General features: G+C 45.5%; 1 protein-coding gene across 7 annotated transcripts in view; it reads right to left on the bottom strand.

The window, feature by feature from the left end:
* Positions 1–26,176, bottom strand: part of LOC311170438 (schwannomin-interacting protein 1) — a gene marked incomplete at both ends in the record, with an annotated part of 491,191 nt that overhangs the window by 104,546 nt on the left and 360,469 nt on the right. For 2 of the 7 annotated variants that reach the window (XM_084232819.1, XM_084232812.1), the window contains one exon: positions 15,478–16,164. The exons of 1 other annotated variant lie outside the window; for it this stretch is intronic. In XM_084232819.1, the coding sequence (XP_084088945.1) occupies positions 15,478–16,164 (687 nt within the window). Of the gene's footprint in view, positions 1–15,477; positions 16,165–26,176 lie in introns of those variants that run through there. 4 more of the 7 variants (XM_084232818.1, XM_084232820.1, XM_084232817.1 and 1 more) reach the window with 3 other exon arrangements.

Here is a 26,176-nt window from a genome sequence, read left to right as displayed (position 1 = left end):
CTATCTTCATGGCGGTCTCAGGATAACTGCCTGTGATACCATCATGCTTTGCTGATGCAAATGTCTCTTGACATATGGTCACCACGTCCCCTTCCCTGTCCCTTGTAAAATTTTGTCCCCCCCCCATTTCTATCCTACCCTCCAGACCCTATTCCTCATACCATTGTCCCATGATCAGCTTTTACTAGCCTGTATGATTTCAATAAATGGCACAAGAACTTCTGCTCAAGTAGCAGAGACTCACCTTGCAAACTTGCTCCACAACTGTGTGTCCCTCATTGGCAACAAAGTTCCTGTCGCAACAAGAAACTATATTCTTTCTCTCCTTTCCTCTCTATTCACAATCACTGTATTAAAGATCTTTCCCAGTAAGACTATGTTTGTTTTTAGGTAGCAGATGGCTGAATCCCTTTACAGCATGGAAGCTTGGGGGCCCCGGGATGCCCTTCAGTCTGCCCACTAACATTACTAAAGCTAAAGCTGAGGTTTGGGTTCTATGTTTGGATCTTGGCATTACTACCACCAGCAGAGGCTGAACCTCTATGTGGTCCAGTTAGCTTGTTCCTTTCCACAGCTACTCATGCAAACTCAGTTCTCCCTGGGCACCCTATAAATGGGTGTCATGGGTCACAGGGCCAGGGGGAAAGGAAAGGGGAGTATGGACAGGATGCCCTGTGCCCACGAGGCATGAGGTCTCTGCATAGGTTGTCAATGTTTTGTTTATGATGCCATCAAAGTCTCTTGCACTCTGTCTGGTTATTGCCGCACCGTAAAATGAAGGCAGTAAGTCCAGTCCACCTTCAGTATTCAATGATTCTGTGTGATAGGTTCAAAGAATCTTAGATTTCTACTTGTTGATATGTGACCCATCACTGTCATGTTTAGACGTGAAGCGTGTCAAGACATGGCCTGCTGTTATCAGTTAGGGCTCCTGATTTGAAAGCAATAAAACCGACACTTGCTGACAAACTCAGACCCAAGAGGAGCTGGGCACTGGGCAGCAAATGGAAACCTGGAGGAGCCAAGGAGCGCAGGGGAGGTCGGGAAGCAGAAGCCAGGCCCTTTGTGGGAATGGCTCTGTGGCTGTCACCACTTCAAGGGTTTCCTAGGACCTTGCAGCCAGGGCTCCAGACTCAAATTCTCAGGCAGAGCCAGCGGAGGGAGAAACTTGAGCTCAGGTTTCCAGAACTGGAGTGTGTCACTATTAATTCCCATCCCAGCAAGATCACACACACAGCAGGGAGCCAACTCCTTAAGAGGAAACTGTAGCTACGAGAAGGGTAACTCACACTGGGCCAAAACCCAGGACCATCTATATAGGAACAGAGTCTGGGATACAGAGGTTGGGAGGTCATAGGTCCAGTCCCCGCCACGGCACCTAGTGCACATCGAGCAGGGCAGAGTCTGAAGCAAGATTCAAAACATTTTGGTCTACAAAACACACAGTTTTCATATGACTACCCAACCACCCACCCTGGTTCATTGGAACTTTGAATGTGGAGCCCTCAGATGGAGAAATATCTGCATATTAGTAGACCTGCACATTTTAAACTTGTGCTGTTCAAGAGTCAACTGTATATGGGTTTCATCAAAAGAAATGTTTAGTTAATAGTATCACAATGCACAATACATTGGACTTGTAAGCAGTAGTATAATTCTGGGAATCTGAACATGCCCTCAGAGGGAATCACTGACCCTGTTACCCAAAGCGCCAAGAATGAGTGACCTGAACCCCCTTTATGAGAATTCACAGGCTCATGGGGCATCATCCATGCCGACAAAACTGTGGCTGGTGACCGCCAGCTGGGATTTCAAAATTCCCATCATTCAATCAGTCAGCAAATACTGGCTTTCCCACTCTGAATTTCCTTTCCTTTTCCATCCCTGGAGGGGTCTCAGATCCCCTTCCTCACCAATCCTTATCTGGGAGATCTCCCAAATAGTTTGTCCTGACAGCCTTGCTTTATACCCAGAGTGCCATCTATCCCAACTCTGCAGTCAGCTCTAACCTGCTCCTCCGCAGGAGTTACACACACACACACACACACACACACACACACACACACACGGAACCTGTGCAACTCCACCAGAAACGTGACTAAAAAAAGTGAATTCACCAAGCAGAAAAGCTGCTCCCTAGTTAAAACTAGCAAACAGGGCCTTCCTGGTGGTGCAAGGGGTTAAGCACAGCACTATGAAGCTGTCCACAGCCTCTGCAGCATGAGTTTGATCCCCGGCCGGCCAGGCAGCAACTCACATGACACAGCAGACCTCTCCTGTCTTGCCCGCTGCTCCCCTCAGCAGTGTATTTCAGTCAGTCTGCCTGTTCTGTTCCCCACTCTGTCTCTGGTGGTCCTCTCACCTCCCACACCTCTGGCCTGTACCCCAGCTCTTGTGTGCACAAATAAATCTTAAAAAAAAAAAAAAAACCAGCAAACAAAGGACAAGTTTGGGTGTATAAGTTTGGGTGTCGGCAAGCCTATTAACACTCTAAAGAACGGTGATGGCCGTGGCCACCGCAGCCCCAGAAGAGCAGACGTGGTGACTACGTAGTTCATCTCTACCCCTGGGGGCTCACAACAAGGTCTTGCTCAGACTTCTAGATTCTCAAAAAATGCCTCTGCAGACAAATCTGCATGCTCTCTCCACCTGCCCCCTTCTGCCCCTTCCCTGCCTACTCAGGGAAGCCACAGGGTTGGGAGGGCTCTAGGGCTCATCTTCAAAATGCATTCATAAAACAAAAACACTAGTGGAAAATCAGCTTGGATTTGGTGTTCTCTGTGATAACTCTGTAGGCAGGTGAGGGAGAATATACAAGGACCTAACTCTCCTCTCTTCCTAAATCACAGTTTATTAGGATATGTGATTTATTACCTTTGTTGAATAGTTTTAATACTTTTTTTTTAATTTTAAAAGCTAATAAAAATCCAAATAAAGCCTGTAGTTTAGTTAATAGAGTTGCCAAATTTCTCTTAGTTAGACAAATGTGCCACAGTTATATAAGTTAACATTATAGGAGCCAGGCCTCCCTGGTCAGGCAGGGGTTAAAGACAGCGCCATCAAGCTATCACCAGCCACTGCAGCATGAGTTCAATCCCCAGCTGGCCAGGGAGCAACCGACATGGAGTAGCAGACCTCTCCTGCCTCGCCTGCCGCTCCCCTCAGCAGTGTATTTCAGTATATCCACCTGTTCTGCTCCCTACTCTGTCTTTGGTGAATCCTCTCCCCATCCACCCCCCACACCCCTGGCTTACACCCCAGTTCTTAAAAAAAATTATAGGAGCCTAGTGAAGGATATCCGGGAACTTTCTGTGCTGTCTTTGTACCTTCCTGTAAATCTAAAGTTATTCCAAAATAAAGATTTTTTTAAGTTAAGTCCACAAAGTTTTTCTATTTTTCTAAAAGAAAGTGAATAAATACTCCAAACTTGTTAGTTCGAAATCTGTGTTGACTTTGTACTCAGAGCCAGTAGTTCTAAGAGGGAAAAAAAATAATTTCCCAACCTCTATACTTTGGGTCTTCCCTCACATAATGTGTAAGGGCTGCAATTAAATAAATCCAATATAATTTGGCAATATTGGAGTTCCAATCGATCCCACATAACATCTAATAAAAACTCACCCCTGCCATTGTCCCTTAGAATTAAATGATCTCGTGTGTGTTTCCAGCAGATAAAAGAACTAAAGTCCACATCCTGCAGTTGCATATGTGAGTATGTGAGTGTATGCAAGTGTGTGTACGTTTAAGATAACCTGTTCTTAAAGAGCTCTTCCCTTTTCATTGTTCGCAAATGGTGAAAAAATAAACCATGATACATTTCCCTGAGCCCAAATGACAAATCAATTTTTGAAGTGCTTTGAAGATGAAAGAGAAAAGTAAATTCTAAGTAGTGGGATGCATATAAAAATCAAGTGCAATAGAGTAAGGCGTATAGGTATTATATTTTTTTCTTCAAGATACTGTTTTAAGCACTGACTGAAAAAAGCTACTCTGGGATCAGTAAATAAGAACAACACTCTTCATGAATTTTCTTTCTAGAATCCCATGGACCTTCCAGCAAGCCACCCACTTCATTTGAAGTCAGCTATGTCATCCTACCTCCTTGGGTCTCATTCCCTATTCTGTAAAAGGAGGAGGTTGGGTTAGGTGTGGAGAGGGAAATTGGGAGCCCATTCTTTTTTTTTTTTTTTAAATAATTAAGTACCATCGTTTTACAGCCTTCTATTTTTCTAAAAGAAAGTGAATAAATACTCCAAACTTGTTAGTTCAAAATCTGTGTTGACTTTATACAGTATAGGATTTCTCCCCTCAGGTGTGGTCACTGTTTCTCTCCCACCAACAAAGCTCTCACGGTCCTCCATCACATTGTGCTCTCTCTCTTACCCTTGCACCCCTGACTTCTCCCACCCTCTGGATGCTTCAGATCTATGTCAGCTTTCAAGAGTAGTTTTAAATGTTTGTCTTTAACTGATCCTTTCCAGAGTCTATTTTTAACTGCAAATCTGCTTGATAGTCCAACAAAATTATGTGTTTACTTAAAGTTACTTGCTGACATTTAATATTCAAGATATTTTTCATAAAAACTTGGGTCATGGTTCTCCCCTGACATATAAGAATGCTGAGGCTATATGTGGAATGGCAACAAGTAACCACGGCTATGAACAAACAGCTGCCCAGGATCCTGGTCAGCTCTCTCCAACAGCCACCCCATGGCTCTCAGCAGCTACCTGTGCTGCAGTGTCTTCCTGCTTGAATATTCGGAGTCTCAGTGTGATTGCTTAATAATAAGAGACTTTTAATTCAGCTTCCCATGCACTGGAATTTCTGTAGGGGTTCTACTCAGGTTAGTACAAGCACAAGCATACATTTGCTTTGGTGAGTTTCTGTATAAAACATAAGAAAAATAAATCTAGTATTTAAATCATCTACCATAGTTGAGCAAATATTCAAAACGTTTAAAATTCTGATTGCCCAAAGTTTTCCAGAATGAGATCTCATCTTAAAGGCCATTTGATTCAGAATATGGGGTCCTTGTAGGCTGGATAACACCTCTAACAGGAGACCATTGCTTATATAAGTATTCAAAAGTAAAGCCTTCTTGCTTACTCCTCCCAGAACCAATTTTAGAGTTGAAATAAAAGGGACAGAACACTTGAGATGCAGCTATTCAAAATGAAATGTTAGACCAGGTCAAAAGTGGGCCAAAAATTACATAATATTGTACAAAGAAAAAAAGCTGTCTGCAATTTTCATAAGTGCCATAATTTTTAGCTGCTGGTGCCATAAGAAGAAAAACAGAAGGCTCTATTGGGTTTGAAATGATCTGAAAACATGTTACTTTTATAGCAGTGGAGATTAGCTTTTAAGTTCTCCCCTAAGAAGATACTGTGCCAGGTTCTCTGAGGACTGGGCTCTTCTTATTTTGGAAATAAGTTTAATACTACATTTTCTTTGGGTGGAAAAGGGAGTATAAGCAGTTAAGCTGCTGGACTTGACATTAAAATTGTCCCAGTCTTTCATAACATGGCAGATTTTCTGTTCTTGCTTTTATTTTTTTTTAAAGCTCTGACCTCAAATCTAGATTTTGTATTATTGCTGGAGATCTTAGAAATGATCTTAGGAATCTTAGAAAATTATCTCATTCCCTGTTAATTTTTAAGACTGAGGAATACTTTCCACATATGGCAAACCAAGAAGGAAGCAGAATCCAGTCACCTTGGTTTGCAACTGCCACCACCTACCTGTGGCTTTGTTCCAGGCTGCCTGCTACCTGCTCTGACAGGCAGTGCTGGTCACAGCTCACTGGCCAGCTAGCGCAAGCACTGGTCTGTAGGTCCCTACCATCAAGAACCCAGGTAGGGTCAGCACGAGGTCCTGGTCGGAGGGTTTTAGAGCATCTATCTACTTTCTAATGGACTTGAACTTGTTCTCTACACACACACACACACACACACACACACACACACACACACACAGAGGTAAATAGCACAGGAGTAAAAGTGGAAACAGAGGCAGGCGGAGGACCACAGTGGAAGGTCTTAAAGGGTGAAGCAATGGGAACTGACTCCACACCAAGAAGGCTGGGTGTGGAAAGGTTAGTGTGTCTCCTGGGAAGTTGGTGTGTGCAAAGGGAGGTTAGTGTATGTTCTGAGAGGCCGGGGTGTGCCTAGGAGGTGCCAAGAGTGATCCCCTAACCAAATCTCGGTTGTTAGGCTGTAGAGTTGGAGTTTCATTCTCCACCTTTCTTCAACACCCTGAAAACAAGTCCATCCACCTGGGCAATGAGAGTATCCCCTTTCCTGTATTGGAAAAGCCTTACACTTTGATAGAAACTTTCTGTAATATTTTGTAAAAACCAACTCCATGAGTAAGTAGGACATTTATTTCTACAAGGAAGAGCTTTGAAGGATCAATCATATCTATTAGGACATGGGCAATAAAACTCTCTTGAACTGATGAATTTGCAGAAATCAGCTGTTGACTAATGCACTACTTCTTGTAATCCATCAAAATTGAAACTTTTTTTTCAGTATGCTATGGTAATATCCCAAGGAAGGAAGATTCACAGTCACTTTGCTGAACTATAAATACTAAATACTATGAGAAATGGAAGGAAAAAAGAAGAAAGAAAAGTGAATATGATATTGCCTATAATGGATATAACAAAAGATCATTCAGTTACACATGATTATATTTGGATGGAGATGCACAGGGATCAGTAAAATGTACAGATATATGTGACAATTGTTACAGAAGCTGGAAACCAAAGCTAGGAAGAACACTAACAACTCTTTTACTTCCAGTAAATTTGTATTAACACAACTTCATGTAGGTTAAACATAACTAAAAATATATTTACAGGTACTTACAAAGCCCCTCAACCTGGGGCTGAGTAAACAAACACTGGCCAAGTTCCCATTTTAGGACAGACCTACAATGATACAAATACTGAAGAATAAGTCAGAGAGAATAAAATTAAGAATATGCATGAATGAAAATAAAGATAAGTGACAGCGATTGGTGTAATTACTTAACAAATATATGAGGAAAATTATAGAATTGTTCACAAAAATGAAGCCACAGTCAAAAACAAAACAAAGCAAAGCAAACAAACGAAGAGCATCTGAAACAATGAGGGGCCTTGCAGACTTCGAACTGAACAAGAATAATGATTACAACTGTCCTGGACCCCATGAGGAGATTTAGTGACAACTCTGCCTGACAGATTTGACTGGGAAACTCGGAAACAACTGACAAAGGATGCACGCCCTTTCCGACACCCACTTTCCTATTCCCTGTTCTCCCCTCACCAAGAGATGTCCCAACAGAGACCACTGTGCAGGCTGCTTCTCAGCAACATGCATACCTTTCTTGGCTTTATTTTTCCCTTTTTTTTTTTGAGTTAATACTAAAATATCCTCTTAAAACCCTGCCTAGATGGAACAAAATCTGTTTCCATTTGGGGGTGAGCCACAGAGAGCTTCACTCCTCCTGCAGGGAGGGAGCACACTTCTGGGGCCAGGTGGGCACAGGTGGGCTTTGTGAATGGCAGCGTGTGCCGGAAGTGCCTGAACCCCATGGTCGCTGGCTCTGCCTCTCAGAAATCAGGGTCCTCCTTGCGATGTTCTCAGTGCCTGTCATCCCGGGGCCCCAGGGAGGAGAGGACTGTGTGCTGCCCATTCTGGGAAGGAGGACAACAGTGGCGAAAGGTGTTTGCAGGTGAGAAAGGAGGAAAAAGGTGCATGGCTGTCAGGAAAGCACTAGTCCAGTGGCAGAAATACGCACAGAGAGGGGGACAGGTCTGAACAGAAGAAAGGGATTTTAAAATTGCCAGACAACAGGGGTTGAAGAAAAAAAAAGAAAAAGAGAAATAAAGAAATAAAACCTTTTCTATTGGGTGATAAAAATTAGAATCTACTTCCAGTTGTGAATCTCATAAAGGAGAAAGGATCTGTCCTCTAAATCAAGTTTTGAGAACAATTCAGAAGGAAGGTAACATCAGCTGAGGGCATGTGAATCTGGGGATGAGGCTGGGTCAGGCCTGGGTGAGGATGAGGGTGAAGATGTTTCATCTCCAGAGAACCCAGTCCTCTTTTGAAAAGGGAGAGGGTTGGAGGACATGACCTCTTGGGTCCTTTCTATCTTTAAAATCTTCCTGCTTTTCAATTGAAAATGGTCAATTTTATCACCAGGACCAGAATTTCTACAAAAGCTGGGTATCAAAATAATACCCAATCTCTGGCTGCATCCTAAAGGTTCAGGGAGCATAAAATGAATGAAAAGCAAGTGTGACAGCCCTCTCTGTGACAACACTCAGGATGGATTTTAAAAAGTAAGAAAACAAAAACCATTCATGTCTTGGGGCAGAGGTCCAGGAGTAAAAACCTATTTATATTTTAAAGTGCATATGTAACGTCATTTAGATGAGCATTTCAGAAAGGACCTGGAAATACTATTATTTGCACTAATAAGGTTCACAGTGTAGTAGCTTTTGAATAAACTAAAAACCAGCTAGGAAAGTTGGTAGGAAATACATGAACCAGCCAGGTAACAAGCCTTCATCCAACATCCATTCCACAGAAATCGCCTGAGCCTGTGTTATGTGTGTGTCTGAAGGGAGGCAGGTTTAAAATAGCTGGGTAGATAAGGGACATACCACAGAAAGATAACAGAGAATACAGGACGATACTGCTGGTGTCAAACATGGGCATGGACAAATCTGGGCTGGCTTGTCAGGTGCGAGACTACTAGGCAATTCCCTTACCTTACTGAGCCTCAGTCTTGTCATCAGTAAAATGGGGATAACCCCTGCCTTATCCAATTTTTTGTTGTGCTTTGAGGCTCAAATGTGATAAAGGGCGTGAAAATACTCACATCTAGAAAGTCTTTCAAATCTGAACGTGAGGAAGTGGTGAGAAGTGTAATAAGATATTCCATAAGAGAGGCTACTCCAAGCTATGATGGTCAGGCAAAGCTTCCCTAAAGGTGGCCATGAGTCAGAGGGACGTTGGGAAGCCAGTGCTGGGTGGTATGGTGGACTGCGGCATTTGGACCTTTCTGAGTGGTAAATAGAATGCATTCTAGGCAATGACCTGGCGCTGGAATCTTGGGCAGGAAGGGCTGAAGGGTGACATGAGGCTAGTGGAGAGCTGTCCAATGAGCTCAGTAAAAAGTGTGATGAAAATATCTGCATCTGTTTTTCAGACGTGCACCCTGAACAATCTTCTTAGGTTTCAAAGACCCAGAATGCACAAATCAACGGGTAGAGAAAGATCTCCTTTAATCCAACAATAACATTTCAAAAAGCTGTTCTACAATACGATAAGCCACCTGATGGCACCTGAGACACACACACAGCCCCAGAACTGTTGGCTTACCTGCAACTTTTTTTTTTTTTTGAACCAACCATGTTTTTTTGAGTTCTGATTCTGAGTACATGCCAATGGACAAAGCAGGTTTTGCAGCTCTTAAACAAAAAGCAACCCAAGTTAGAAAAAATGCAAAGATGGCACTAAACATTTCAAGGTCAAAGAATACTTTGAGCTCAGGTAATTTCTGGTTACGGTGAAAACCAGAAATGATGTTAGGACTTTCTGTAATTCTCTCAATAGCAGAAAGAGGTGACAACCTCTCACTAAAGATAGTATGTGCAGTGCTGACCAGTCACTTAGCTTATGAAACTTATAAACTTTCCTATAGTTTGTAGGAGTAATAAAAACTTCTTAATTCAGTCTATAAAAACATAATTTAAACACAGCCCCAGTAACTGAGGAAACAAACACTCAGACATTCAAGCTATGTTAGTGGTGCTGTTGACAGGGAAAGGGAAACTGGGCTATAATTCTTAAGGAAAAACACTTTGAAAATAACCTGTAATTAGTACCATTTTAGGAAGACATGTAGGTAATTTAAAATTTGCTCCTACTTAATAGCACAAACAAATACAGAGACAAATTATTTTCAAGTACTTTGGAAATAACTTCATCAGGAGAATTTGCTTTCAATTAACACGTCAATTAAAATTATTCTTATGTTCTCATTAAAAAAGGAAAATGCACCTGTCACAGGCACTAAAAAATAATAAAACTGCAATTTAAACACGCCTGTCTGGAACTAGACCTATAATTTAAAAACACTGCTTTCCTTTTTTGAATGATGGTGTGAAGACTTTGGTTGGATGTATGGTGTGATCCAAGCAACAGTGCTTTCATGCTGCTTTTTCTCAAGGAGGGGGGCACAGTCACCCACCACCTGAAGAGAGATGAGCTGGAATCCCCGAGGATGCAGGTGGAATAGAGTAATGGGTGGGAGAAGAAACCAGGTTTCAGCTAGACCACAAAGAATCACTCTATAGCAATGTGAAATAGTACCACATTCTCAGAGAACAGGCCACTCTGAACTGGGTAAACGCCACCTATCAGCTGCCCCAGCTTCCACTGTGAGCTATTCACCCAAATGGAAGGCAGTATCCCCACCATGACTTGCATGTGATGTTCATAGAATTTTCATGTGTCATAGAACCAACCGAATGTCCATCCACTGGGGGATGTTGTACATCCATAGAATGGAATACTTCCCAGCAAAAAAGAGAGGGCCACTCATATATACAATAACTCAAATGAATCACAAAATTGCTACAGGTGAAAGAGGCCAGATATGCTTAGCAAAGGTGGTTCAGGTGCATTTTCAGGTGGTTCAGGTGGTTCAGGTGTGACAGGTGCATTTTCCTTTTTTAATGAGAACATAAGAATAATTTTAATTGACGTGTTAATTGAAAGCAAATTCTCCTGATGAAGTTATTTCCAAAGTACTGGAAAATAAAGGCCAGCCCTTGGTTTTAAATCCCACCTGAATTAGGGATAAATGACCGTCAACAGATTCTTGAGGCCTAGGTCCTTCTTTGACAGCTTGGCTGCCCGAAACGGGAGAGACACTGGACAGGGAGGGGAGCCTGAGCTGTCACCAGGCTGCTGTGCAGAATTCAGCTAAGTTATTCCATCCAGACCAAAGCAAACCAGATCCTGTCTAAGAGACTCGAGTAATGGGGAGAAATCACAGTAGTGGTTGTTGAGAGGTAGGTTACAGGGAGATTACCAAGGGTACCAGGATACTTTTGGGGGTGAGAGATGTCCAGTTCTTTGACTTAGTTCCAGACTGGCGTGATGATTTCACAGGTGTATGCATATGTCCAAACTCTGACTGTATATTTGTTTGTTTGTTTATTTATGGTTATCCAAAAGAGCAGGTGTATTGTGAAAAGGGAGAGAAGGCAAAAGGATACGTGTATAGACACGAGTGAGCAGAAACCACTGCCCCGACTGTATTCTTTAAAGATATGCAGTTGACAGTATGTCAATTATACTCAATAGAGCCCCCCTTTTTTTAAAGAATGAAAAGGAGGGAGACGTGGGGAACAAAAGGGAGGGGGTGAGTTTCCTGAGGCAGAACAGATTAAACATAGAGGATCACAGATGCCAAGGAGAGAAAGTCTCATAGGAAGACCACTGGAAGAAAAAAGGTAGAACTATAACCCACTTAGGAAGAGGAGAACACTGAGGACCCCCTTGAGGTGAGCTGAGAACCTGTTTGAGTATACAGAATAGTGACACTGCCAAAGCCAGGCCCTGGAGAAGCAGGACAAAGACAAAGTGAGCTGCTTGGGCCTATACTGGAAAGCCTGAAGTAAAGCTCCAGGTTTCCCTAGGAAAAGCTCCAGGCTTCCCTGGGGACTTTCCAGAGGGGGAAGAGAGAGAGGAATACCAAAATATGGGAGTAGGAATCCCTTAACCTGCCACCCTATTCTAAATCTGACATCAAAAGTACCACTGCCCAGTATTGTTCCTTATCCCTTAATTGTGTGGCTCTTGAGTTTATAAGTGTGCTCTCACCTTGGGGCAGGCCGGCTAGGGCAGAATCCCTGGGGGATGCAAGCCAGGGCAGGAATCCTGGGGGATGCAGGCCAGGGCAGGATCCATGGCGGATAGATGTCAGGGCAAGACATATGAGCAGGGGCTGGGCAACTGTTAGGGGTACTACCCGGAATAGTTCCATTGTTGGGCTGACCTCTTCCCTTCCCTACCTGTGGCAGCACAGCAGGAACTACCTGGGAAAAGACCCTGGGATATAAGTCAGGCAGCATCTCCATAGGCTGGGCTTGCAGGATACAGGTCTGTGGTGAGCAGCCCACCTGGAGGAGAGGCAGGAAGCCTGGTCTCAGGAGGATTTCCCTCAGGACTGCTCAGCACCCCATGCTGACACCACAGATAGTTCCAGTCAGCATGGAGCCCAACCCCTAAAAGCATGAGAGAGATTAGCTACTTAAACCCTTCACAAAGTAAAGACCAGCCCTTGGTTTTAAATCCCACCTGAATTAGGGATAAATGACCGTCAACAGATTCTTGAGGCCTAGGTCCTTCTTTGACAGCTTGGCTGCCCGAAACGGGAGAGACACTGGACAGGGAGGGGAGCCTGAGCTGTCACCAGGCTGCTGTGTAGAATTCAGCTAAGTTATTCCATCCAGACCAAAGCAAACCAGATCCTGTCTGAGAAGAGACTCGAGTAATGGGGATTTTGATTATTTCCCAGTTTACTTCTGCCCTTCATACTTAGCAAGTGCAAGAGGAGACCCACCTTCAGGAAGTGCTTTAAGTTCTCCCAGGGGAGTAGAAGCTCCTTGGGCCTATTTCAAATTATTTTAAACATTAAAAGGAAAAGCAAAGTAGTCTGGTATCAGAAAAAAGGACAAAACCCCTCTCGTAGGTTTCTCAGTGGGGTCTTAGGGAAATCATTCATCTCTTGGACCTCAACTTTCTCAGTTATAAAATAAAAAGGCTGCCTTTCATCTGGGGCATGTTTGTCTATAAACACTTCATTCATTCACTTCATACTTGAGAAATTATGCAGCCCGGACAGTGCTGAGAAGCTAGGTTACAACAATTTAGAGACAGACATGAGGGAAAACTAAACAAGATCATGTTAGGTACTAAGAGCACTGAGCAAATACAAAGGAGGGCCTGGAGGGGTGGAAGGCGATGGGGTCAGCTTCTGAGCAGAGGTGAGGGTTAAGGGGAGTCTGGAATCAGCCCCTTGATTCTGGCAGAGGAAACAGCTCAGAAGTCCTGAGTTATGGGACTCTCTTCACAGGTGAAGGAGACACTAACACCTCCAACCCGCTTCTCCTGTCAGGATATATTAATTCCATTTACTTGTACTTAGACACAACTTTTTGAAAAGTAGCAAAAAAAACACAAAGTTTGGTTTGGCCAACTCCTTCAAGACAGGCTTTCTTTCCTCCACTACTATTCTACTTTGTTAGTCCTGGTTTCTGTCCTCACAGCTAAAAATTCTCCTACTTCTTCTGCATAGAAGTAAACAGGACTTAAATCAGTATTTTTCAAACTTTTATGACAGTGTCCCATAGTGACAAATACATGATGACCCAGTATAGACATGAAGCTGAAACAGTTTTTTAAAAACCAAGCCAGTACCTGCCGTGCCCCCTGCTTATTCTGCTGTAATTCATTTTCCAAAATGCTAAGGTAATTTCATTGGTACTTACAGATTGAAAACCACTACATTAGTAATTCCACTCAACGATAAACCAAAACCTGGAAAATGCAATTATTAAACAACCTCAAAGGCTTTCTCTCCTCTCGTTTTTTTCTATACATACTTGTTCTAAAGCAATGGAACCCAGTTTTCTGTGTGACTGTGGAAGAAATGCGCAGAGGGTCGAGGGGAGAGGAACCCTAATATGCAAACTGTTCTCTAGGTGACAGGAAACTTTTAGTTTCAAAGATTGACCGACAAGGAAAGCTTTACAAAGTCTTCATAATAACCTGGTGCTTGCGTGCGTGCGTGCGTGCACGTGTGTGTGTATTGGGAGATGGGGGTACAATAGTAAACCATTAAACCTGCATCCCCACCTCCCTTCACCATAATCCCTTCGCCAGACCCACATGGACAGATACGTGACTGCAGCACTGAGAATCAAACCTAGACCTTAGCATATACTGCAAGGGTGCTCAAGAAAATTTTAATAACATTTTAATAATGGAGTTCATTTGTCACCATCAACTCTTAACTTGCACATATACCCAATTATTACAATTTCCTGGAAATACACTACTAAATTAAACATGTTTATCTTCAAGTCATTATTTAGATCCAGGGAACTTAATCAGATATTTTCCTCAAGCACATGTTTTCTGTTGGAAGATACAGGGATGGCACTGGCTGTAATGGGAAGGGTCTATATCTGTTAGTGGCATGGTAAACAGCCAGGATTAAAACGAGTGTATTAATTTAATAGGTAGTTTCTCAAGGGACACTAACCAGTGGGTTCTGTCGGCAGAGGGCTCTCTCTGATGGAAACCCTGCCAATTCCTCTGTGACACGTGGTTACCATCCTCACCCTGAAGTCAGAGTGCATGCACCCAATTTCCAGTAGCCCTGGGGCCCTGCAGCTGAAAAATTACACCTGTGAGCAGGCATTTTCCCACATTGCCACACAGCTGCCACACACAGAACGCAGCTCATTTAAACTGTGCCCTTCAGACCCATTTAGGGACATCGGTAATGATTTGAAATTACAACTGTTGCTTTATCTCAAAACAGTGATAAATAGGGAACTACATTCAGGATGCTTTTCTTTCAAGTCATTTATCTGCTTTCCTCTCAGGAGCAAAAAAGATGAGACAAGTGGGAACATGCCCGGCTTATTATAGCTGCAGCCCTCTCCACCTATGCCCGTCCAGTGCCCCTCCCTCTCTGGGTTGCCTGACTCCAGGCGGCGGGCAGTAGCAAGGAACTGCAAGCGGCTCCTCACCAAAGCTAGGAGGGATTCCCCGAGAGTGAGTCAGGGGCAGACAAGGACCCTCGCGCCCACCCCAGCGATCAGTTCACAGGTTCCCCCCACTCGCCCCCACCTCCCAGGTCTACCACGGGTTCAGAAAGGAGGTCTGTCTTAGTGGACGGCGGTTCACCTAGCCACACACAGGAGCGGGCACCTAAACGCGCGGCGGAGGTGCGTCCGGCGAGGGTGCACGCCACGGGGGTAGCCCATTTGTGCACAAGGCGACAGCAGCAAAGAAGGGAGACCCGCCACGGGGGACAATGCCGCAAGTCCTATGAGTTGAAATATCACCCGTAGGCACTGGTTTCGGTGCCCAAATCTCCCTGCATTTATTTTCAGGCAAGTGACTCACTACCTCGTCTTCATAAGTAATTCCATTAAAATGAGTCGGCGGTTCCATCACCCGACTTTCCGCTGCCCTCTGGCTGGCTCCCCCTCCTCCCGCCCATTCTGCAAACCCAGACGCTCACGCCCTGCAACCGCACCCGGCGGGCGGGGGGTCGGCTCCCCGCCCGGCCCCCACCTCCGGGCAGGATGAATGGGCCTCAGGCTGCGAGCGCGCGGCCGTGCGCGGGGTGTGGACGCGAGTGTGCGCGCCCGGGCACGCACCCGGGCCAACTTACGGAGGTGGAGTTGGTCCTCGCCTGGCCTTGGTTCCGCACCTCCTGCTCCCGGAACTGCAGTCCAGCCAGATGCTTCTCCAGAGCCTCCCAGTCCATGGGGGGCGCCGGGGGCTCCTCGGGGACGCACGTCCCGCAGTCAGTGGGCTGCAGGCAAAGGCCTCCCGCCGCCGGCCGGCCGCCGCGCCGCCCCCCCGCGGGGTGAGGCTTCTGGAGCGCCCGGCGGGGCCCCCGGGATCCGTTGGGGCGCCCGACCACCACCACATTGCCATTGTGCCCGAGGTCTTGGGGGTCGTGCGGATGGAGGTTGCCATTGGGCATCGGGGGCGGCATGGCGCTGGCGGCGCCCCGGCCCCCGCCGCCGCTGCGTGTCCTGGCGCTCACGTCCCCCCGCGCCTCGGCGGGACAGCGGTCATCCCGGTACCCGCGCACGTCCTCCGCCTCTTCCTCCTCCTCGCAGTCCTCCCCCGGAGCCCACTCATCAATCACCTTCTTCTGGTAGACCGGGAAGGGCTCCTCATAGTCCTCCAGCGCAGACACCAAGTCCAGGCTGCCCCCCGGGGACGACGAGGACTTGCACTCCGAGCAAGGGGTCACTTTGGTGGAGTTGGACTGCGAGCTGGCGCGGCTGCTGCTGCTGCTGCTGCTGCCGGCGTCACTGCCTAGATCCATCCCATCCTCTCGGTAATCCTGGGCGGGGGAGAAGCAGAGCGTGAGCCGCCGGCCGACCAGCCCCGCGCCGCCCCGCGGGCCCCGCGCCCCCGGCTCGCCGAGCGCCCGCGGAGGCCTGGGGCGGGAGGGGCGCCTCGGGAGGCATCCCCGGGCCCGCCCCACCCCCGCCCCCACGCGCAGCCCGACTTCCTCCCGGGAACTAACCCTCAATTTAGCAAAGGGGGTGCCCAGCCACCGGCGCGCACTTTCCGTCCAAGGGGCCCCGGGTCGTTCGTGGACTTTGTTTCAACCATTTTGCGCCGGGCGCGCCCCTACAGCCCGCCCCGAGGAGTCTCCGAGACCCAGACACTTGCCCAGATAATAATTCCTTGGGGGCGGGCACCAGAAAGAGGGTGGGCGGCTACTAATTTCGCACCTCGCCGGGGACGCCGAGACCACCCCTCGGCCGCCAGCCCCGCCCCGCCCCGCCCGGCCGCGCGCCTGGCCCCGCCCGCCGGGCCCGCCCGCCCCCGGCGCGCCACTTTCCCGGGAGCCGCGGGCAGCGCGGAGCCGCACGCCCGCCTCGCGCCCCGCCGCCCGTCGTTGGCTCGCCACGAGGTTCGGGATGGGGGCGCTCTAGGCCAGCGCAGGGCAGCTGTGTGCCAGCCGCCCCCAGGGCGCGCGGCCCCGGGCGCGGGGCTGGCCACGCCAGGGCGCGGGGTGGGGAGGATGGGGGGAGCGCGCGGCGCACTGGCGCGGGGCCTGCGGCGGGAGGAAACCCGGGGCGCGGGGGTCTCCGCAGGCGCCTCGCGGGGCGGACGCCCCCCCGGGGCGGGTCCCTCCCCGGAGCGGGTCCCTCCCCGGAGCATGCCCAGAGGCGCCCGGCGCAGCGTGGTCCACTCTCCTGGTTTTCGCGGCTGCTGGCAGGGTGGGAGGCCGGGGGCGGCTGGGGCTGGAGAGTCCGGGCAAAGGCCGGGGAGGGGGCGCCGGGCGTTGGGGCGCAGACTCGGGGGATCAGCAGGGGCGGCGCCTTGGGGAGGTCCGCGTTGATCCCCCGAGCACACTTGTGTTTCCGGGCCCGCCGCGAGCCGTCATCGCGGGGCTCGGTACCTGCTGAGACCCCGGGCACCCCACCGGCAACCAGGAGCCCCCCGACCCCGCGCGAGTCCGCAGGTGACCTCGTGAAGAACCCCTCGCCCCGCGCGTACAGGGCCTGCGTGGGCGCCGAGTGACGCGGTCCCGGCGGCCGTGCACCATCATCCTGCCACCTCCCTCCTCGCCGCTTCTCCGCCGCCCGCCTGGGAGCCGGCGACTCCCTCCAAGTTCAGGCGGCGGGTGGAACCTGTTGCTTTAGCTCAGGTCTCCTCCCCTCCCGGCTGCAGGCGGGGGTGACCTCAGAGCGGGGTGCGGGGTGTTGGGGGATGAGGCGTGAGTAAGATGGACTCCTGTTCATGGAGGGAATCTGTCCTAAAGGTTGGGGCGTTCAGCAGCCCCCCTCCCTCCTGCCCCAGGCACCTCCAGTCCTGGGGACGTAAAAGGAGGGGGAAGTGAATGGCTGATGAGGTGCCAGCGACGATCACTGGCTTTGCTGCCTTAAATTCTTGAGGAAATGAATTCAAAGAAACCTCTGCCGGGCAGTTTCCGAGAGCAGGCCAGCGCCAGTGTGGCAGCTCGCGCTTTAGGAACAGGCCCCCAGAATAGGACGTCCCCTACACCCGGAAAATTTACAAGGTCACAGCACCTTTTTAGGATCAAGAATTTCCTGGGAACCCACCATTCTGACCTGAAAGAAATGGGGCAGCAGGAGATGCCCTCTCTTCTGGTGATTATGAAAAACAGTGCTTAGAACTTAAATGTTCTCCACAACAACAAAAAGACAAATATGTGATGGCTGTGTTAATTAACTACCTGGGGTGAGCCTTTCACAAATCTCCAAGATACACACTTTAAACATCTTATGATTCTGTGTCCATTATGCCTCCATAAAGCTGGGGGGAAAAAAGGTTGAAAAGGAAAAAAAAAAAGCACCTAATTTTACAACAGATTGGGAAAAACCAGTTCCCCTGAACCTCCAGATCTGGGCCTGTTACTAATTATTCCCAGTCAGTTCTAGCCTGGACCAGGCCCCCACCCCAGCTGGGCACCCTCTGAAGGGAGGAACAAGGGAATACTTGGGATTCTTTAGTAAGGAGTGGCTGTCACCCTGCATTTCTTGTAGGTCTTAATGGGGACTTGGGGCAGAGACCCTTTGTTAAGTGATTTCAATGAAACTACTTTTCTAGGTAGGCCTGAGCCAGAGAAGATAATCTTTGAATTTGTCTGGAAGCAGCAATCCTATGAATAACAGGAAAGGGGCCTTCTGCTCTGGCCCCTTTATAGCTCTTCTGTAAAACAGAACTTAGAAGGTCTTTTACGGTAACATCTGTAAACAGCCAGCTTAGGGCTCCTAATATGGTTTGATTCTGAGGTTGCTGCAGAGCCAGTGTCAGCTGGCAGCCCCAGTGGGACAGAGGTAGCCTGTGAGTGTTCAGAGAGGTGGGTGGAAAGCATAATGCTGGAAACTGGATAGCTGCTTTTCAGGTCACCGTGTGACTGGCAGGACTGGGTCAGAAATAACCCCCTGCTCTGGCAGGACACGGGTAGACAAAGAAGTGTTGATTTGCTGGGGTGATAAGGGGAGTTGTGATCTCAGTACAGTTGTTAAGCAATGGGACTTCAACCATCACCAGACTCCCTCCTGGGCTCAGTTCATCCCCTGCTGCCCAGATGGTCTGTGTTCAGGGAATGCAAGAGAAAAAAAAGGTTTAGAAAAACATTTGGCAAGGTGAATCCACTGCCAAAAAATGCCTGGCATTTCAAAGCCAAATAGAAACATCTTTGAATTATCTGTTCTTTTAAATTATTTTCTGGTTGGATATTCTGGATCAGTTGGGAAAGTACCAGGCTTCCTTTTTTTTTTTCCCCTTTCTTCATGCAAGGTGCCTCACTAGCCCAGCTTTTCATTCTGTTTCCAGCCTTGCATCTCCTGCCAAGAACCTTCCCACTTTGGAACAGGAAGCCCTGTCAGCTTCTAGGCCGGCAACAGTCTACAGATAGGTCCAACAGGATGGAGCAATGATTTGCAAAGTGATTGAAAGATCCTGTCTTCCTGTTTATAGGAACATTTCTTCAAGTCAGGGATTTGGAGCTTAGAATTGGGTTTGACCCTGCAACCTTTTTAAATTAGACCTCAGAGATGCGAGTCCAGCGGAAGTCAACCTAGACCAGCTCTAAGTCCTGTCCTCTCAACTACCCTTTGCCCCCACCCCAGTCTAGACCACAGATTTCTGAAATATCGAGACAGCCTCCCTACTACCTTAGACCTTTCTCTTCATGCAGGGAGAGTGAGCCCTGGGTCTCCTCAGTTCCCGTAGAAGAACCATTTCCCTGATTTCCTCTACTGCCTACACTTACCCTCATGTGACTTGCATGTACCACCCCCTTTGCCAGCTATTTCTTTATTACTCCAAATGCCAGAAAACCACTCCCAGAAAACCACTTATCAGGCACACTGTATCCAAGCTGCTGTTTGATTGTTTCTCTTTACTAGGATCAACAAATCCATTTTATGCCAAAATCCAGGCCACATATACATATAAAAACAAATCTAACTTGAAAAAGTTTCATAAAACTCATTTTGTAGAATCATGGCCTAATTCGTTTATAACAAAATCTGGTTACATTGACCTAAGTGGATCAGGGCTCATGTTGTAAAAACATGTGCTAAATTCCATGTTGGGAGAAACCATTTCTGTCTTTCAGTGTAGTTGGGATGCAATAAGAGCTCCAACTGTGTTTGCTATTGGAGTTAATAATAATGTTTAATTCATTTAATCCTCAAAAACTCTATGAAGAAACTCATATTCCTATTTATAGGTGAGGAAACTGAAGAGATAAGGTATGTAACTTGTCTGAAGTTAAAAAGCTGGAAGTCTGGGTGGCAGAGCTGAACTTGAACCTGGCTTCTTTGTCACTGAGCTAAAAGCTTAGTACCTCTGATCAATGCCAAAGGTTTTCTTTGCAGTAGGGTAAAGTAATGCCATTCCCTCTCCTGCAGAGGGATGGTGGTCAGTGTGTTCAGTTCCTCCCCTGCCCAGGACACCCCCAACCTCTAGCACAGCAACAGTAAGTTGGATGAGTTAATTGTATAAAGGAAGAGTATAGACATATCAGAAATGAAATTTCACATTGCTATGAACTACATGCTTCAAATTCCCTCAGAAACAAGTCCTTTAATTTTTTATATTTAATTGATTTATTTATATATATATATTTTTTTTATTTATACAAGAGCTGGGGTGCAGTCTAGAGACACGGGAGGGTGAGAGGATTCACCAGAGACAGAGTGGGGAGCAGAGCAGGCAGGAGGGCCGAAAGCACTGCTGAAGGGAGCAGCAGGTGAGGCAGGAGAGGTCTGCTGCGCCATGTGGGAATCTCCCTGGCCCCCAGGGAATCGAACAGGCACTGCAGAAGCTGCGGACAGCTTCAGAGTGCTGCACCCAACCCACTGCGCCACTGGGGAGGCCCTATTTGTATATATTTTACATCAGTTTTTTTTAACAGTTTGCTTTCTTTTCTCAGGTGTAGCCCCCTTAGAATTTCTACAACCAGTTCACCTGCACACCATCACCATAGTCCCTTGTGCTCTTCCCACCCTCATGAAACAAGTCCTTTAAGAAGGTAGCTGCCAGGAAATTTGGGGTGTTGGATTTCTGGTTTGTGGGTATGAAACTGGACTAATAAATACTCAATGATCCTCTGAGATCTGTGCTATTTATAGGACTTAATCTGAAAAAGGCAACCTTTGAGGAAAGACATGATTGAAATGTTTAAATCATAAGGAGTATGAATAGGTGCAAAGATTTAGTCAGAATTCCCAAGCTAATTCTGAAATTATTAGCCCTAATGCTGGGTCTTCTGTAAGTTGTGGCATTTGGAGTAATAAAGAAATAGCTGGCAAAGGGGGTTGTATCTCATCTTTATTACATGAATTACATGCAAGTCACATGCAGTACACAGCTGCTCTCCTATTTCATCACCTGAATGCAAGTATGTTCAAATAGTTAACAGCACTGTGGGGGGAAGTGTCCTGGATATATAACATCTGGGCTTTGCTTCCAGTGTCTTCTCTAACTAAGGGCGTGACCTCAAGTCTCATGAAGGAACTGAACTGCATGATCACAGTGGTAAGTAAAGAATGAATGAGTGAGCTAAAGGTTTCTTCCAGCCTAAGGATCCTCTGGATTTCATCTTAAAATCTATGAGAAATAGAGTATTAAAATGTCTTTGAATGATTCCATTATTGGAAGACACCAAGTTTGTTCCTTCATTAATTCAAAACCAAAGTCTGTCTTTATTAGGCAGACTGGATATATGGTGTTTCTCCTTTATCTTTGTAGAATCAATCTGTTGGTCTTAAATTTGTGTGTGTGTGTGTGTGTGTGTGTGTGTGTGTGAATAATGAACCTGATACATACCTAAAATAACTTTTTTTCATTCACAGAGCTATACTTTCATACATATTCCTTGAAAAATCTTAAATGTTTTGATTTTCTAGCAGACCATGAGATTGCATTTATTTTCTGTGTTTTCCTTAGTAAAAATGAAATGGCAAAATCTAGGCACATTTCAGCATTTAAAAGGTAGCTCCAATGACCTATTTTCTAAACCTGAAACCAGGACACTTGGCTCGTCAGATACTACAGTGCTTACAGAAATGAGGTGAAGCTATGTTTGAAATGAAGATTATCCTAAAAAGTCTGTAGGCATTGGCAAATGAAACAGCTCTGGTTATGCAAAGGGACAAAACTATTAGACAATAGTAGGTGCTAAACGTGCAAGTTAGGGGCTCAGCAGGTAGCCCAAACTGCTTCATACAGTGTCAGTAGCATTGTACAAAGGACCACAGACCCCTGCCAGTAGGGATCATTAGCACCGCTCCCATAGGTGGCAATGTAAGTGGCACCCCTGGAATTGTGCAGTACACAATATACAACAGTAGACAGAGGCTTTACTAGGAACTTCATTGGTAGGGAATTTGGTTTCTGTTGACATAACTGGAAAACTTACCCTTTTCCTAATAACGTTATAGCTCGGATCGGATGGCATTGACAAAAAGTCAACTTACCTAAGCTCTCCTAGTTTTTCTTTTTCCACAAGTTTTCTGTTGCGCTCTACTTAAGTTCCTAGCAGTTCTGGAAAATGCAAATTTGTAAGCAACTCTGAATTTATTTTTTGAGCTTCAGTGAAGGTATAAATGACATAAAAGGACATTAGGTAAAAGATGGACATTTGTAGACGCCTGCATGAATGTGATAGGCGTTGAAACCCATGTGCATGTAAACCCAATATTAGATGAACTGCATTTGAAATTATGTGTCATGTCCTTTGATGTGTTATGCTTGTCAAAACAGAACATCCTTGCAGGACTCTAGGAAGTTAAAACTGTTCTGGTCACTTCCTGACATAAGTTTGGAAGCTTTCTAAAATCTGAAAATAGCTGTTGGCATTGTCAGTGCAATGTAAGCAGAGGAATGTGTTTCAGAGTGGAGAGGGAGGCGCCTGGTGGAACAGGAGAGAGCTTTTCCAGGAGACTTGGCTCTGCCTCAGATAAGCTCTGCAGAGTGGGTAAGCAGTCCCATAGTTCTCTGGCCACTGGCCTCAGCACGAAAAGAGTTGCATGACATTGTTAATGCCTCTGAGGGGCATCAGGTAAAGTGAGTGGGGGAAGTGGGCAGCAGAGGTAGCAGGTGAGGCACCCCTATTAAAATTTAGAACAGGGCCTCCCTGGTGGCGCAAGGGGTTAAGAGGCAACCTATGAAGCTCTCCACAGCCTTTGCAGCACAAGTTTGATCCCCGGCCAGGGAGCTACCCACATGGTGCAGCAGACCTATCCTGACTGGCCTGATGCTTCCCTCAGCAGAGTATTTCAATCTGCCTGTTCTGTTCCCCACTCTCTCTGGTGAATCCTCTCACCCCTCGCACCTCTGGCCTGTATCCCAGTTCTTGTATGCATAAATAAAATAAATCTTTAAAAACAATAAAATTTAGAACAAAAGCAGGTTTATTTTTAGTTTATCCCTGGATGACCACTTGGACCTATGCTCTTAGCTGCGTGAAAGAGTTGTGGAGACTATAGACCACGGCTTGTACAGGTGTTCCTGCTTGCTTTATACCCTTAGTCTTAGTCTTTATGCCCCTAATTATTAATAGAGCCCTTCTTCAATCACAGAAGTGTCCCACTTTACACAAATTATATGATCGCCCAAGGTAAGGGGGAATCATCAGAAACATGAACCTTTGGGAACAATATTCCCCAAATTTTCACATGAAGTTAAGTAAGTTTGCTGGTGGTGTTTTTATAAGGAGACAACCTAAGTAGATTTCCAAAATAGCCCAACAAAAAGGATTCAATAAAAGCAATGCGTCATGAATTTAAAATTTACAGGAAACATAGGAGAGGCTATCTATGTGAAAACTGTTCAATTTCATCTGTATTTTATGAAATGCAACTTTAATAGTAAGGAGATAACATTTTGCCTGTAAAAGCACTTAAAATTGTTTTAAACTATAATTTCATATAATTTTTGGTGCTAAGATGGATGTGAGCAAAGGAATAATCATTACTGCTGGTGGGTTTACAAGATGGTTGATACAAACTTTCTGGAATACTATGTGATAGTTGGTTTTAAATGTCTACATAAAGTTTATACCCTATGACATGAATTCAACAAATAATTTCTTGAGCATCTACTACTACATGGCAGGCACTGAGAGAATAAGAGGGGAAAGATGCAAACATTTGCTTAAAATGGAACTTCAGTTTAGTGGAGAAACAGATGTTTCTGTGGGGGATGCACAACAATTTATAGTTTATAAGCTACTGAACAATGATGCGAAGAGCCAGGGAAGGAGGGAGAATGCCAGGACAGGGGTCAGACCTTGGGGAAAATGGCAAGGTGAGGGTTGAAAAGTGAACAGAGTTGCATTAAGATCTTTATCCCAACAGCTGTGTAATCACTTAAAATTATTTTGCACTATCATTTTCAATGTTAGGATGGTTGTGAAGGCTGAGCGACATCTTTAGAAACTATCTTGATGGTGGGGAATTGTGAAAATGATAGGAGGTTAGAACAGAGCAAGAATGATGTGATGAGACCAGTTAGAAAGCAAATACAGAAGTCCAGGAGAGATGAATGTGACTTAATGGGAGTTGGGTAGATAGAAATAGAATTATTTCAGAAGTTTTGACATGGTAGAATCAACAGGAATGGCTGAATAGAGGGGGTGATGAGGCAGAGAAGTGTGATGAGTTCCAGGTTCATGGGAAATGATGTCTTTTTACTGAAATAGACAATAAGGAAGAGAGGGTTTGGGTAAGGAACTGAAAGAGGGGAAATACTGAATCCTTTTGGGGCATTTTCTGTTTGAGATGGTAAAACACAAGTGGAGATAACAAATAGGTGTTTGGATAAGTAGCTTTGGAGTTCAGAGAGAGACCAGGGCCTGGAACTGTAACTAGGAAGTCAGTGCCCATGAGAAAAAAGGCCAAACCACCATGTCATGTGTAGATCTCAGAGAAGGAAAAAGAGGTTGTAAGGAAGACGAGGAACGCAAGGGGGAGGGGGGAGAAGCTAATACTAGTTATCTAAAAATCTAGCCTGAGGAAACAAATGAAGATCTAGATGTATGCATAAAGATGCTCATTGTGGCATTTACAATAGTGAAAAATTAGTTTCAGCTTAAATGTCAAAAAAATAGGAAGATGTTTAAGTGAATTGTGACATATTCATTCTGTCGAGTAAGTGCAGTCAAATAAGATGGTTTTTGAAAATTATAACATTAACTGACTAAAAGGGCATCCTATTCATACAATGTGATCTACGATTTAAAAAATGAGATATTTGTCTAAAAAAAGGTATGTTAGCAGTGGTTTAGTGTAGATGGTAAGATTGCAGGTGAGTTTTTAACCCTTGTATCTATTTGAATTTTTCCATTTCTTTACAATAATCATAAGATATGTGGTAATATTTTTATAAAACAGTTAATTATGGATATTTTACTTAAAATGAATGATACTGAATTTTTTGAAGACTCCATTTGAAATAATTGTTCAGTTAGCTAGAATTTATATAATATCTGATGAGTCTTTTTATAAAATGATTTTATGAATAAATTTGTCTTAGAAATCATTTACCAGCTTGAAGTTTTTGAATAGCAGATTATCTCTCGAAATATGGATTGAGTTGTCACACTTCTGAAGAAAAGTCTGAGGTTATAATGGACTATAGCAGGGACTGGAAAACGTTTTCTGTAAAGACTGAATTGCAAATGTTTTCAGCTTTGTGGTCAGACTGTCACTGGTGCACAGTCTTTTTTTTAAAAAAAAAATATTTATTTATGCATACAAGAGTGGGGTACAGGCCAGAGGTATGGGGGGGTGAGAGGATTCACCAGAGACAGAGTGGGAAGCAGAACAGGCAGATTGACTGAAACACACGCTGAGGGGAGCAGTGGGCAAGTCAAGAGAGGTTTGCCTCACCATATGGGTTGCTCCCTGGGCAGCAGGGGATTGAACTTGTGCTGCAGAGGCTGCGAATTGCTTCATAGTGCGGTGCTTAAACCCCTTGCGCCAGCAGGGAGGCCCCACAGTCTTTTTTTTTTTTAAAGCAACTCTTCAAAAAGTCAAAACTCTTAGTTCTCAGGCTATACAAGAAAAGGTTGTAGGCTGGATTTGGCTTACAATCCATAATTAGCTGACCCCTGAACTAAAGTGAGATGCACAAGAACAAGGCATAACTACCTTCATTGAAAGCTAACATAATATTGGGGTTTTCCTTAGGTGAATCTTCAATTTTTAGAGCACCCAAACCATTCGGATCTGTTTTTCATAGCAAGAAGAATAAATGGAAAAAATCTAAAAGCAACATTTAATATATATAAATATTTAATATATATTTAATATATATAAAATATAATATATATTTTTTAATGGAAAAACAATCCTATGCTA

This window comes from Talpa europaea (assembly GCF_964194135.1).
Source record: "Talpa europaea genome assembly, chromosome: 4".
NCBI classification, from domain to species: Eukaryota; Metazoa; Chordata; class Mammalia; order Eulipotyphla; family Talpidae; genus Talpa; species Talpa europaea.
Note: the sequence above shows the minus strand (reverse complement) of the source record. Positions and strands in the feature narration are given on the sequence as shown.